Raw genomic sequence first — 12,657 nt, forward strand, 5'->3', positions numbered from 1 at the left:
TTTTTAATGTAAGATTGATTCTTGAAACTTTTTGTCATAGGCCCTTACATAATGAATGTTTATTTTAAAAACATTTTAACTAAATTCATAAGATTCAAGATTAATGTATTTTATGACTTCAGAGATTGGTTTAATAGAAAATTATTACATTTTTCTTGGTCTGAAATGCTATTATACACTTTATTCTGCCATGGCTTTTTATTTATATGCTAAAGGTAATCAAACATATTTATCAGGATTCATGAATTAGCATCTGTTTACTCATTCCTTTTGAAGAGACATTATTAAAGTCCCATGAATGAGAAAAAGTAAGTTGAATGCTTTTTCTTAGAAAACTTTGATTGCTATGGAGATGCACATGACTGACAGTGCCAAACTTCATGTGTGTAAAGGCCTGGATACCATGGCAACAGTTATTGTGAAAGATTGATGATTTTACTTAATTATATTGGACCTTACATACATTTGCATAAATGTACCTCTGAAGTGTTTACTCTTCACAGAAGCATCTTGATAACATTTAAGAATACATTTTAATGATAACCTGTAACCATAATTCTTTCCACATTAAGGATGAACTGCTTAGTAGAAAAAAGAGAGAAAAGAAAAAAAAGACAGGCAACAAGAGTGTGGATATATCAAAACTTGGTGCTTCAGAAAAAAATGAAAGGTAGGAGTACATAAAAATACTTTATAACTTGAAACTTTTTAAATGTCTTTAATATGAGTCAACTTCATATATATATCCATTTCAGATATGCTCTCATTTTTATCTATAGTAGGTTTATAAAGACTAGTGAGCTGAAGTTTGTAAGACAAATTCTAATCTTTAAGAAAATTAATACAGGTTTTCTTTCCTTATGAAGTGCTCATATATATATTTAAATAATATAAACTCTCGAATTCTTGTAGTGTGAAATTTTTGTACTAAACTTTAGAAACAAAATATTACTAAAAGAATCTATCTCTTAGCTCAGGAAGGACAATATATAAAGAGGCAGTAATATGCGGTACACTCAAAAAGATACCATGATTTCTTCTATTGATTCATAAAAAGAAATAAAGGGTTTAAATAGTTCACACAGCATGACATAAACTGGATCAATGTAGGATGGAGATCAGAGACCATTCTGCCTGTCTTCTGATGACATCAGTGAGTAATGCTTCAGTGAACTGCAAATGACATTAATTTTTATGTATTGGTTTGTTTATGCTACAGTCTTCGGATCTGGTTGTCAGCACTTGGGAACATTCTGACTATGGTTAGTCTTTTATAGTTGAAGTAATCATACGGTTTAAGAATTCATTATGCAAAAGTGATGAAAAGTTCAGGTTAGAAAGAGGATTTTTGTTTGTTTATTATTTGAGTATGAGTCTCCTTTCCCAAAATCTTAACCTAGATTCTCTTACTTGCTATATATTATTGCATTTGTAAGTATTGCATTTTATAGTAGAGTAAAATTAAGTGATAACATCATAAGTATTTCATTGAATACTTTTACTTTTTTGGTTAAAATAGGTGTTCAAAAAAGAATTCATGATCTTTTAAAAAACATTTTGTTTTGTTTTCTAGCATTTTCTATTTCACTGATTTGTTTGGGTTTTTCCCCTTTTAGATTGCTAATAAAACCACAGTGGCATGATTTGCTTCCATGCAAGCTAGGAATTTGGTTTTGCCTTACACTAAAAGCCTTGCCTCATCTAATTCAGGTAAAAGGTACTTCTTTCATATCCTATTAGATGCTTTCTCTTTTAGTTATTCATGAAATAATTTAGGCTAGTGTCTGCTGTATGAATGCTATTATACACATATGCTTCATAAGATTGATTGAGTTGAATGATATTTTTATAAGTAGTTTAGAGTAGTTTCAAGATTGTTTAGTTATCTTATTTCTATAATTATCTTTTATTTTTGCTTTTAGAATACCTTAGAATTCCAGGACACTAGGAAAAGGAAAAAAAAAATCTATTGTTAGGACAGATACAAAAGCAGTAAAAGTTTAATCTGCTATTATCATGAAAGGCATAACCAGTAAAAAGGAACAGAACTCAAGTGACTTATCACCTATTATTTTAATAGCATTTGAGTACATGATTTTTTTTAAAAAAGCCCATAACATGAGCATCTGTATAATTATGCAAAAATATATATATATTGCTTTCCATTTATTTGCAATTTTAAGAGGAGTGAGGACATTTTGTTTTCTGATAATCAGAGTGTCTGTTTCAAGATAATACCCAATAAAATGTGGGTATATTTATTTATATGGCAATTAACATAAAAATGTGTTCTATTAAATTATTGCTTTTGCTAATTCTAATTGTTTTGCTTACTTAGAAAATTCTCAACACATAAATATAATACTTGAAAGTAAGTAAATACTTTTTACTGCAGAGATTTTCGAAGTTTTTGAGATTATAATTTTGGAGGAGAAATGTTTTGCTTCAGTAAATAAGTGTGTTTAAGCTAGAGAACCAATTCTGCCTACTTTGTATTTAGTTATCATCAGAGCTGTCAATCTTAAATACTTATTTGTTATTTTACTCTAAGTAATTTGCAGTCATTTATTTTATAAAATTAACATATTTCTTAGCATGCAAGATAATTTGCCAAACAAGAACTAATGTATTTCAGTGGCTTAGCTTTACAATTTATTTTATTTTTTTTATTTTTATTTTTTAAAGGAGAGAGAGAGAGAGAGAGAGAGAGAGAGAAGTTTTTAATATTTATTTTTTAGTTCTCGACCCATCAGATTAAACAACTGCTTTGCTTTATCATAAATTTTTAGAAAATAATAAATTTTATAAAATCTTTAAATTCTTTTTAGGAACTATTTTCTTAAGCTGTTTGATTGGTTTGAATTTTCAAGTTTCTACTTATCTTTTGGTACCTTCTGCCTATCAACTTTTAGATACTTATGCATTAGCCCTTCAGGGCCTCTATAAATCTAACTTTCAAATTTTAAATCTAATAATTTAAATTATTTCTTCCTCACAAATGCATTCTAGAAGAAAAACAAGATGATTTTTTTCCTTTTGCTTAAGCAAATTCTTGATATTTTAATAATGATTTGAAAATTTTTCTGAACTGGTTGTGGTAGCACACACCTGTAATCCCAGCTACACCAGAGGCCAAGTCAGGGGAGCACAAGTTTGAAGCCAGTTTTAGCAACTTGGCAAGACCCTGTATCAAAATTAAAAAAAAATAGTAAGGGCTGAAGATGTAGCTTAGTGGAACAGTGCCCCTGGATTCAATTCACAGAACGGGGGAGGGGTAGGAGAGAGGAGGAAGGAAGGAAGAAATGGGAGGGGGTGGTCTGAGAAAAAAGGAGGTGAAAGGGAGAGAGGGAAAGGAAAGAAGAGAGGGAGGAAGGAAGAGGCAAGATCAGTTTTTCTTGTGGTCACTGAAAAAATAAGGTAATACAATTTGCTTTTACTAATTGTAGTAGTGTAATAAGTATTTTAGATTGATAGACATAATTTATGTAAAACATTAGCAAAACAATACTGAATAGTTGCTGTTAGGATTAGATTTTTGTTTATCTTTTTTTTTTTGGTCTGTTGTGACTTTGTATTAATTCATAATAAAATTCTATATTAGTTCATCCATAAAACTCTACAATGTGAACACATATGCTTGATGATACACATTTTTATGTGATACTTCTTTGAGAACCTCTTAAATAGCATACTTAGGAAATCAGAAAAATTCATTTTAACAGAAAGCAATCTGAATTGGTGATTGGTACAATAGTCAAAAAAGGGCCCTACTAAAGACCTAAGAATAAAAGTCGGGTATGGCAGTGCACACCTATAATCCCAATGGTTTAGGAGGCTTTAACAGGAAGATGGCAAGTTCAAAGCTAGCCTCAGCAATTTAGCAGTGCCCTAAAAGCAACCTAGAGAAAAATGTCAAAAAATGAAACACTGAAAAGGCTAAAGATGTAACTTAGTGGTAAAGTGCCTCTGGGTTAAATTTCCAGAACCCCCTTCCCCAAAACAAAAGCAAAACAAAACCAAAATAGATAGAGACCTGTGCATAAAAAATGACACATATAGCCCTAAACATTTTAAACATGTACTTCACATTTATTCACTACTCTTGTAATATAGCGCTATTGTTGTATTTTTAAAAGAGTACTCATTGGTTGGAGTTCTCTGTCCTTTTTCTTGCATAAACCATACCTATAATCTCAGTTTCTTTAAAGACAATCCCAATCTTGATATCTTTAAAGAAGAATCTAATTAGACTCTTAGGAAACAATGTCATTGCAGAATCCTTATAGATTTTTATGATTTCCCCCTATATAGCCTTTCATCTCTAGTTAAAAGCATCTTTAGCAATCTTACATGGAGCTTTCCAAAGCACTAAACTTGGTTCTCTTAGAAACAACTTTTAATTCCTACTCGTATTTTATCTTTTTAACATGGTTTTTAATTGACTTGTATAATTACAAAAACAAGTATAACTGACAAAAATGGGTTTTTTGTTTATTTTGTGGTACTGGGCATTGAATCTTGAGGTTGCTATAACTTTAAGCATACCCCCAGCCCTTTTTATTTTTTATTTAGATACAGGGTCTCATAAAGTTGCCCATGCTGGCCTTGAACTTGTGATTCTTCTGTCCCCTGAGCAGGTAGGATTACATAGGTTTAAGAGCTAACACAAACAGCCCTTGTAAGCATAAATAAGCAGATATTAATTAACAAGAGTTTTTATCTTGTGTGAGCCTCTTGAATTTTCATGAAAAATTAAGTAAAACTGAGCTGCAAATATTCTATGTAAGTTTTTAAAAGTGGGAGTTTTCCAGCAAGTGCAGTTCACTCTGGAGAATCTGTATCCAAATCTTGTCATAGCAACATCCCTTCCCAACTTATTTTCTTCCCATTCATCCTCTAAATATCCTTTTCTTTACTACATTTTGTATATGTATAGAGTTATCTACTGGATTGGGAAAAGTGATAGTTTTGACTCACTTATGATCCAGGTTCTATTTGTTACGCAACATTAAGGATCTCTAAGAAAACTCTGTTATTTATTGCCTATTTAGGTTACCCAAATTTATTTTCTGTACCCCCGAGAAATACTTACAAATGACAATAGTTCATTCATATACATATAGATATATACACACACATAATTTATTATATATAGAATATTTAAGCTTCATGTGGTCATATGTTTAAAATTAATGCAGCCATTTGAATAAAAATGTATAAACACATGTAAAAATAAGGCACTACAAGGGACTTTAGAAATAAATATGCCTTGCAACACATGAATTGAAATAACCAGGATTCAATATGGTATATAAGTTTCGCGTGTATAGTATAAACAGTGACTTCTGAGGATGTTCAAAGATGTAAATTGTATCTATTTAGCATGACCAGGAAAAACTAAAAAGAGGAGCCACTTGAACCAAGTCTTGAAAGATGAATAGACCCTTAACAGTAAAGTACCTACTTTGTGAAATAGGTCGTATACAAAGATAATATCATAGATATAGTACTTCCCATATAATCAGTTTATTAATATACTGTGTTAAATCTGAAAGAGATCTAAGAAAAACATTGCACAGTGGCTTTTTTTTAAAAAAAAAAACAAGAGGATATCACATAGCCTATTAGTATCATTTACAATTATATTCTGTGCCTCCAGATGCTGAGTATATCCATTAAGGAACTTACATTCTAATAGATGATCAGGGATTTATATTCTAGTAGATAAATATGATACAACAAGTCTAAAATAAAACATTTAGACAGAATAAAGTTACTTGATAGAATAGGAAAGTATTTTTATCTTACTCGTCTGCAAAGATATGTGTACAATGTTAGAAGTGGTAGATACAAAGCACATAATGGTTATTAAATGGATAGAAAATACTCTTGTATGATTCTGTGATCAGGCAGGGTAGAGGTAAAAGTATGTTTTTGTAGTACCCTTTGCTTTTTTCTTTTTCTGTTTCTTTCCTGTGCTAGGAATTAAACACAGGGCCCTTGCACATTCTAAGCATAAAATGTACCACTGGGCTACATCCCACCCCATATCCTTTGCTTTTTGAGAAGGTTCTTATTCCCTCCAGTACTAAGTTGTGTTCCTTCTTTTTCTCTAAAAAGGATATTGTGATGATGATAAGAATTTGGTAGATCAGAAAAACAATGCTATTATACTTGACATGTTGCTGTATAACATTGTTGATAATATTGACTTAATAAATCAAACATTTCCTAGATGGGTTCATATTCAAGGAAAAGATCAACAGAAATTGCTATTTAGCAAAATGTATGCCCCATATCGTTCATGTACTTACACAGGCAGAAATGTAAAAGAAGTCAAATGAGAATTGAGAAGTAGGTAGAAGGCTATTGTGTGCTTAGAGAGGTAAGAACACTGGAGAGGAGTAAGATGCAATTCTATATGCAGGGAAGTTTGGGGAACTTGAAAATGTTTGTGTGAATAGTTAAGAAAGCATGTAGAATGATCAGCATAAGATGTGGAATATGAATTAGAATATATCAAGGAACTTGGACTCTTTTAAGGCATGGCTTCTATGCATTGAGGCTAGAAGTTATTTGTAACATATAAAGTATAGCTCCAGTGACACTCTCACATCTTATGAGTTTGTTTATGTCTTCATGATAGTTTTTGAAGGGAGTACACATTCTTTTAAGACTCAACCTGTCATTAATGTTGTTGTTATTCAGTGTTTAATTCCAGGAAATTATTCTAACCTTCATAATGTCTTTCTGGGATGTGTGTGTATGTGTGCATTGGGGATTGTACCCAGAGCCTTGCACGTGATAAACATGCACTGTACCACTGAGCTATGCTCACAACCCTGGAATATTTTTAAACTCATCTTGTGTTTTGCACTCATGAAAGTAATAAAAGTTGATGAAGTATAATTAGTGTTATGTGCTTATTTTCAATCTTACTCTTATAACTTTATTTTTGTCATTGTTTGTGTTGGAGCCTCATACATTTGGGTCCATAAACAATTTGGATTATTAAGATCATCTGTTTCTCAGCTAAGATTAGAAAGTGCCAGATATCTCAAGTGATTATCAATTTAAATTATAGTCATTGTCTGAGATGAAACAGGTCTTAAGTACTCATAATTTATTTACTAGATAGTTTTACTTTTAGAGAATTCACTATTTAAGTTTCTGATATGCTTCTTAGTAATATAACTTACAAAATATAAAACTCATTTAGGTGTGCATTGCCTAAAGTTGTAATTTTTTCACATTGATAAGTTCTAGTTCTGCCATTTCTCACTACCAAGCTGTTCTAACATAAACACAGTTAAAATAAAAATTATTGTAGGAAGTTTCTAGTATGTATATCCTCGTTCCCATGAGAAATTATAGGTTGTTTAAGAGCAGTAACTGAGTAAAGAGAAGAATCTTCTGTTGATCCAGCTTTTATTTCAATCAATCAATCAATCAATAAATGAGTTCCTAAGAGAGTAAAGGGAGTACGATATAGAACTTTATGGAATTATCAATAAATGAAAAGCATCCTCCCTCCCAAGCAGCTTCTCCCATGGAGACTACAATTGTGGAAAAGTCTGGAGGTCACCCTCCCTTACAATCAGGCCCCTTCCTTTCTAGACCCTTTTGCTTCTCTTTGCTGGGACTCTGTCAGAAATCAAACAAACAAAACATTCATAGCTAATTAGCAAGGAAGAAAAGCCTCTAAAAGACTAAGAGGCATTTGTTGCCTGCCCTTCTCATAGTTAAATACAGGTTTTCCAAGGGATGAAGCAGCATACTTTAGTTTTCTAAAACTTGAAATAAAAACTTTTCAGATAGATATATTTTACATAGGAAGTACATACACAAATGAGAAGGGATAGGAAGCTGGTCTGAATTTTTATGAGTGAACTCTACTATTAAAAAGGGACAGAAAGCTGCAGAAAACTGGAAAAACCTCACAACGTAAGGCAAACATTCCTTACTTCAGCTCTATGAAAGGAGGGCTTTAGATGCAAGTACTCAGAAATCCAGAGACAGAATATAAAGTTTTCTAGTTTTATTGCTAGATGTAGAAAAGATAAAAAGACACAAAATGCTAATTAGCTAGGATGTTAGTGATATTTAGTCTTATTGATTTCATATTTTGTAGATGAAAAATATTTAAGACTCATAATATTGGTGGAGCATTTTGTCCAAAGTGACACAACTAGTTAATGGTAGAAGTGAAACTTAAAGTAGATAAAAATAAATATTAACATATAAGAAATATAAAGGCTCAAAAATAAGTCTTCTCAATAGCTGGATAACTAGAGCTTCCTATTTAGTATAATAAATTGTCTAATTCTAAACTCTCTTTCAGAATAATCAGGCTAATTATAATTATGATAAAAGCTGTAGAAGGATTCTTATATTGGATTGGGGCACAATAGAGGGCTTCTATGATCTTAGTTTATCTCTCTCTTAGCCCAAGTTGTAAAGTAGCTTTTAGACTTTGCATCTTTTGAGTACAACTGTCTCAGGCAGAAGAGGGCACAGCTTCTTGTTTTCTGTTGTATTTTTATTCCCTTTTATGAATTCAGTATTATTATAGTTCTGTATAGAAATGTTGAACCTTATTCAAAGTATACTTATTTTTTTCTTTATTCTTTATTCTTTACTATAAATGTATTATACATTATGTGTAATCCTGAAATTGTAATAATAGTCAATAAAACAACAAAATTTAATATAGAGCATATCACTTTGTAGGCAGATTTTCAGAAATGTACTTTTGATGTCTTCCTGAGATTAAGATTTGTTAGCCCAAATCTCCTCTTTGGTGTCTTCCTGTGATTAAGATTTGTTAGCCCAAATCTCCTCTTTTGCTCTAAGCTATCAAGCAGTCAAAAAGAAATGGAGTGGGCTGGGGCTGTAGCTCAGTGACAGAGCGCTTGCCTAGCATGTGTGAGGCATTGAGTTCAATCCTTAGCACCACATAAAAAGAAATAAAATAAAGGTATTCCGTCCACTACAGCTACCAAAAAAAAAAAAAAAAAAAAAAAGAAGAAGAAAAGAAAAGAAATGGTGTATACTCAATCTTTTTTCCTATTACCTCTTCTCAGAGCTTTTCCACATTCCTTGTTCTCATATTTCCTGGCTTCTGCTCACTTTAGATCAGTGCCCTTTTTTCCAATCTTTCCTTAGGTTGCTTAATATTTTGAAGTTTATAAAAAGAAGTAAACGCAAGCCAAAATGTAACACAAGGCCAGCTCAGTATGTTATTTTTATCACATAATGAAGTATGTCACAATGTTAAAAGAAAGATTTATGTATGAATTTTCGTCACATCACAGACCACTAACCTCAGAAATATTACATCTTCAAAATTTGGCTAAATTATCATCATTATGAAGTCTTTATAAGGCCAACCCAAAAGTTCCCGTGGTACATTCTCTTGTACTAACTTTATAACACTTAGCATTTTGTATTATAAATTGAGCATCCCTTGATCCCAAAATCCAAAATGCACTAAAATCCAAAATTTTTTGAGTTATTGACATTGATGCTACCAGTTTGATAGCTCATTGTACACAGAATTTCATATACAATATTAAGAATGTTGTATGAAGTTACCTTTAAGAATATTGTATAAAATTATTTTCAAGCTATAAGGTATGTATGAAATATAAAATAATTTTGTGTTTAGACTTGGATCTCATCCCCAAAATATCTCATTATCTATATACAAATATCCAAAATTTAGAAAAAATCAGAAATCTGAAACACTTTTGGTCTCAACCATTTTATATGAGGGATATCCTGAAATTCCAGTAGCTGTAAATATTTTTCTGGACTATGCCATATGTTCATCGTGGTTGTTAGGAAAGGGAGCATTCTGTTCTAGCTAGCCATCCAGGAACTGAGCACAATGATGTCTTTGCCAGCTTCTATCTGTGCCCATCTGAAACATGTGTTCTCCTTGCTCACCATGGCAAGTGTAGAGAGCTAGAGATTTGCATAAGCTTTTCTGTTGATTTGTAAATGATATTGTTTTTAAACGATACTTTCATCCACAGTTCATCTAGAACTAGTTCTTTGAACCTACCTGATCTTAAGAGGACATGGAAATGTGGGGAAAAAGATAGAATGCTGGGCAAATACCATCTTCTCTTCAGCAAATATTTATCTGTCCTTACTATGTACCAGGAACTGTACTAGGCCATGGAAATTAAAATAGAAAAGAAAAATCCTGTTCTCAAGGAACTTATATTCTATATTCCAATTTAGTTTAATATTTATAGTTTATTTATTTTAGCAGTACCTGGGATTGAACCCAGGGTCTCACATATGCCAGATAAGCACTCTACCACTGAACTACATGCTCATTTCTATTTTTATGCCTTTTTGAAGGACAACTTTTGTATCATATAATCCCCGCATATCCTAACAAAAGAATACATAATAATGGTTCAGTAGATAAATATAAATAAATATATATAACTTTTTTTGCAGGTGCCTATACTTTACAGTTAAATACAATGAATATTCATGACATAAATTTAAGTTTGCCTTAGTTTAAAATGTAAAATCAAGCCCTCAGCTTGTTGTCTACACAGGTGAATATTGAACTCTTCGAGAAGTTTTGTTAAGTATAAAGAAAGTTGCTTCTAGAGTAAAAGCTTTTGCTCATGATTCTACCCAAAACAATTATAAACTACTAGAGAATCAAACTCTTTCATTTTTAATACAGTATTATGGAACTAAATCTAGGCAGTTCAGAGCCTTAATGAATTAAAGTAAGCATTCATTTATTTGTTAAATATTTATTAAACCTCTATGATGGGACAGGCAAATATAAAAAATGAAGGGATGAATATGATGTTTATATTCGTAGGAAATCTGTAACTCCTGTTTAGGTAAACTGGAGTTTATCCTGGACTCAAAATGACTTTTTTTTTTTTTTTTTTTTTTGAGGAGAGAGGTATTTTCTCTTCTAAATACAACAATTGTGTTCTCTTGAAATAACCTCTAAGGAAGAATGGGAAAGAAGAAAGGTTGGAAACAGTTGATTTTGTTCAACCTCTTTTTGAGTGACTGATCCCCTTTAGAACTTAAAGAACAGTCACCTAGTCTTTTCTTGAATACTACCTCCTGAGTCCGTCTATTTTATTTTTACCAAATCTTAATTACCAGAAAATGCTTCCTTGTTTGTCCAAAAGTTTTATCAAAACTTCCATCTCTGAAACTTACGTAGAATTCACACCGTTCTTGCCTGCAGTAACCCTTAAAATATTCTGAGGTAGTTATCAGGTTATCCCAAATCTTCTCATCTCCAATCTGTTACAAGATACAGAGAGTTTCAAGCTGCCTCACCATTTGATCACTTTTCTTTTAGAGTCTTCTGTTTGTCAGTGCATCTGAAAGTGTGATATCCCATGCCATATACAAGGATAGTTGAAACAAAGTAGTTATTTAGTACAGTGGAAATTTTTTAAATTGTAGGTTTGTTAGTGAAGTAATGCTTTCTGGAAAGCACACATGTAATTATAATTTGAAAATACAAGTAGGATAAGAAAAAAAGAAAAAGCATGAGGAACATTTAAATAAAATGGAACAAATGGAAGATACTTTGCCTTCAACCAATAGTGAATGAGACAGGAATGTATGGAAACTCTTAGATTAGCTGGAATAGGTTAAGGTGTTCAGTGCATTGCAGCCCTCAGATGAATGTTGTTTGGGATCAAATAGGTATTTTAAAGAAGAACTTTTTGTGGAATTGTGTGCTATAGCAAAAAGAAGAAACATTAGTAGAGAAATGTTCAAATTTGGCAAGACCACTAGAAAGAAGTTGCTGTTACCCAGCAACAGGTCTTTCCATTGAGACAAGAAGGATATAGATAGAAATCATATAAGCAGCAAGACACAGGATTTGGCCAGAGGCATTTGTTGAAGTATAAATCATTAAAAACTTATCCTTTTGGTAGACAACAAGATTCTAGTCAAAATGATAAAAATATAAAGCCTAACTAGGCACAAAACATCATTCTTCAGTGTTTCCCAAACATTGACAGTTATCGTCACAGTGATTTCTCTGAGTTAGGTAATTTTATTATCCCCATTTTATGAATGAGAAAATTGACCCATAGAGAAGGGAAGTGATTTGCAGAATGTCATATAGCTAGTAAAATGGCAGAGCTGGGATCTTCATCTGGGTAGTCTGGCTCCAAAATCTGTCCTCTTAATCATATCTCACTGTACTATACTATGATGATTGATTTCAACCTACCTCCTTTCACCTCTCATATATAACTAACCTTTGCCCTTCTTTTTTTTGCATGGTGCCACATTTCCTACTCCCCTCAAGGAGCCAATGCCTTCCTGGCCTTTTCTTCTTCCCTACTATTAAAACCTACTCTGTGGAAAGAAGCTAATAAGCTCATTCATTCATTCACACCAAGGTATAAATAACTGATATGGCTTAATATAAAATAATACTCCTCCAGGGTTGAATTTTTTTAAGGGGGGTGGGGAATATTAAGGGATGATAAAACTTTTACCCAAAACCCTGATGAAATTTAAAGTATATATGGGCATGGGAGGATGAATAAGTTGGGTGCATGACCTTCTGTGCTTTTCAAGTTACACCACTGTTTAGCTGGCCCAGGACTGTGGGAACCCTTCTAGTAGAAATGAGGT

The 12,657-nt window shown here is 32.1% G+C and overlaps 1 protein-coding gene across 1 annotated transcript in view; it reads left to right on the top strand.

The window, feature by feature from the left end:
* Dnajc1 (DnaJ heat shock protein family (Hsp40) member C1) overlaps positions 1-12,657 on the top strand; it is a 227,311-nt gene that overhangs the window by 120,248 nt on the left and 94,406 nt on the right. The window contains exons 5-6 of the mRNA XM_076831552.1: positions 573-670; positions 1,617-1,710. Coding sequence (XP_076687667.1) covers positions 573-670; positions 1,617-1,710 — 192 coding nt within the window. The remainder of the gene's footprint in view (positions 1-572; positions 671-1,616; positions 1,711-12,657) is intronic.

Source organism: Callospermophilus lateralis, chromosome 13 (assembly GCF_048772815.1).
Source record: "Callospermophilus lateralis isolate mCalLat2 chromosome 13, mCalLat2.hap1, whole genome shotgun sequence".
In the NCBI taxonomy this organism is placed as follows: Eukaryota; Metazoa; Chordata; class Mammalia; order Rodentia; family Sciuridae; genus Callospermophilus; species Callospermophilus lateralis.